Here is a 1849-nt window from a genome sequence, read left to right as displayed (position 1 = left end):
TCCCTACAATGTCCCCTCCTCCCTTCCCAGGCTGGCCCACTGCCTGGAATTTCCCCATTTTTCCCCAAACACACAGCAGGATTTGTTTTTCCAGAGTTTTATTCCCCAAAATGCCCCTTTGTACACGATACAAACCTTCCTATACATTGTATAAACCCCTTTGGATATGTATAACATATAAAAATTCCCAAATCTTCCAAATCCATGGATTTAAACACCTCTGGGATCCCTGCATCCATTCCCTGCTGGATGTTTTGGGACATTCTTGGTGCTGTGGGTTTAAAATTCACATTTTTTGAGGAGTTTTTGGCTGATAGTTGGAGAGAAAATCACTCCTGAATGATAAAATAATTCCATTTTTCTGGAATTTCCATGGAAATATTTCAAATTCAGCAAAAGAACACTTCGGGCTCCTCCCAGACATTCCAGAGTTTGGGATTTGCTCCCAAAAAATTTCCTTTCCAAATTTGTGGGAAAGCAATTAGAGAGGGAAAATTCATTTCATGAAGTGTGGATTGAGTGTGACTTAGTCCTGGTTTCAGAGCTCAGCTTTGCCACTTGATCCTGATTTATTTTTTAGAGCTCAGATCTGCCACTTGATCCTGATTTTAGAGCTCAGCTTTGCCATTTAATCCTGATTTTAGAGCTCAAGGATTTGCCCAAAAGAAAAGAAATCCACACAAAATTCCCTCAGGAATTCTCCCAAATTCCAAAGGGAGATCTTGAGTTAAACCAGCCTCAAATTAACTCCTAATTAAGCAAACCCTAATTATTCCCTGTGCTCCTTCAGCTCCATGGGCTCAGAAAAGCAGAAGAGCCCAGGGTGGGAGTCAGTTTTTGATGAGGCTGGAGTTGGAATCGATCTGCTCCTCCTGGATGGGAATCCTGCAGCTCTTCTCCTCTGGAAAACAGGGAATGGTTCCAGGGGTGAGAACAGGAGGGAACAGGATTGATCCTGATCCTAGAGCTCAGTTCTGCCCCTCAATCCCAATTTTAAAACTCACTTTTGCCACTTAATCCTGATTTTAGAGCTCAATTTTGCCACTTAATCCTGATTTTAGAGCTCAGCTCTTCTCAGCCAGACCTTTCCCAAATTTTCAGGAGAATTCAGGACATTTCAATTTCCATGGAGACAAAAAAAAAACCTGTTTTACTCTTGGAAGTTGCTTCTGGATCCTGCCAGGAAGAGAATTCCTGGCCTAAATTCAGGGAATTCTGGGATTAAGGGCAAATCAGGGAGAAGGAATACTGAGCTCCTAATCAGCTCCTAATCCTAACCTGGATCAACCCCTGGAATTCCCTGTATTCCTAATTAAGAATTCTTTTATTAATTCCCAAATTTCTAACAGGGGGCCCTGATGAATGTTTGTCCTGGATTTTTTATCCCAGGACATTTTTATCCCATAAAAAAGGGAACTCACTGTGCTGGGTGCTCCTCCCAGGCCCATTCCTGTTTTTTTTCTGGGCTGCCTGGATGATCAGGAGCAGGATGGAAATTCCACTCACCATCAGCAGGAGCAGGCACAGCAGGAGCAGGGATAAAGAGCCTGGAATGAGAATGGAAAAATTCCCTAAAAAACAAAGATTCCTGGTTCTGGGTGGAGTTCCCAGATTCCAGAAGGAGAATCCAGAACTCTGGGAACGGGGAGGTCCAGCTGCCAGGGAAGCGTGGGATCCTGGAATGTTGTGGGAAATACAGGAATGGCTTTAGAGAAATTGGGATTTCACTTCCCAGGAAAGCAGCTTTACATGGAAACCAAGCAGCTGGAAATGTGGGATCCTGGAATGTTGTGTGAAATGCAGAAAAGAATTCAAAGAAAGTAGGAATTCCCTTCCCAGGAAAGCAATT

General features: G+C 43.3%; 1 protein-coding gene across 1 annotated transcript in view; it reads right to left on the bottom strand.

Moving 5' to 3' along the window:
* Positions 1–188: 188 nt before the first annotated feature.
* The window catches only part of TNFRSF4 (TNF receptor superfamily member 4), a 4384-nt gene continuing 2723 nt past the window's right edge, over positions 189–1849 (bottom strand). The window contains exons 6-7 of the mRNA XM_005427703.3: positions 1422–1547; positions 189–901 (exon numbers count right to left, since the gene is read on the bottom strand). Of these exons, the coding sequence (XP_005427760.3) occupies positions 831–901; positions 1422–1547 (197 nt within the window). The 3' untranslated portion in view covers positions 189–830. The remainder of the gene's footprint in view (positions 902–1421; positions 1548–1849) is intronic.

This window comes from Geospiza fortis, unplaced genomic scaffold (assembly GCF_000277835.1).
Source record: "Geospiza fortis unplaced genomic scaffold, GeoFor_1.0 scaffold662, whole genome shotgun sequence".
NCBI lineage: Eukaryota > Metazoa > Chordata > Aves > Passeriformes > Thraupidae > Geospiza > Geospiza fortis.
This window is presented reverse-complemented; position numbering and strand designations above follow the sequence as displayed.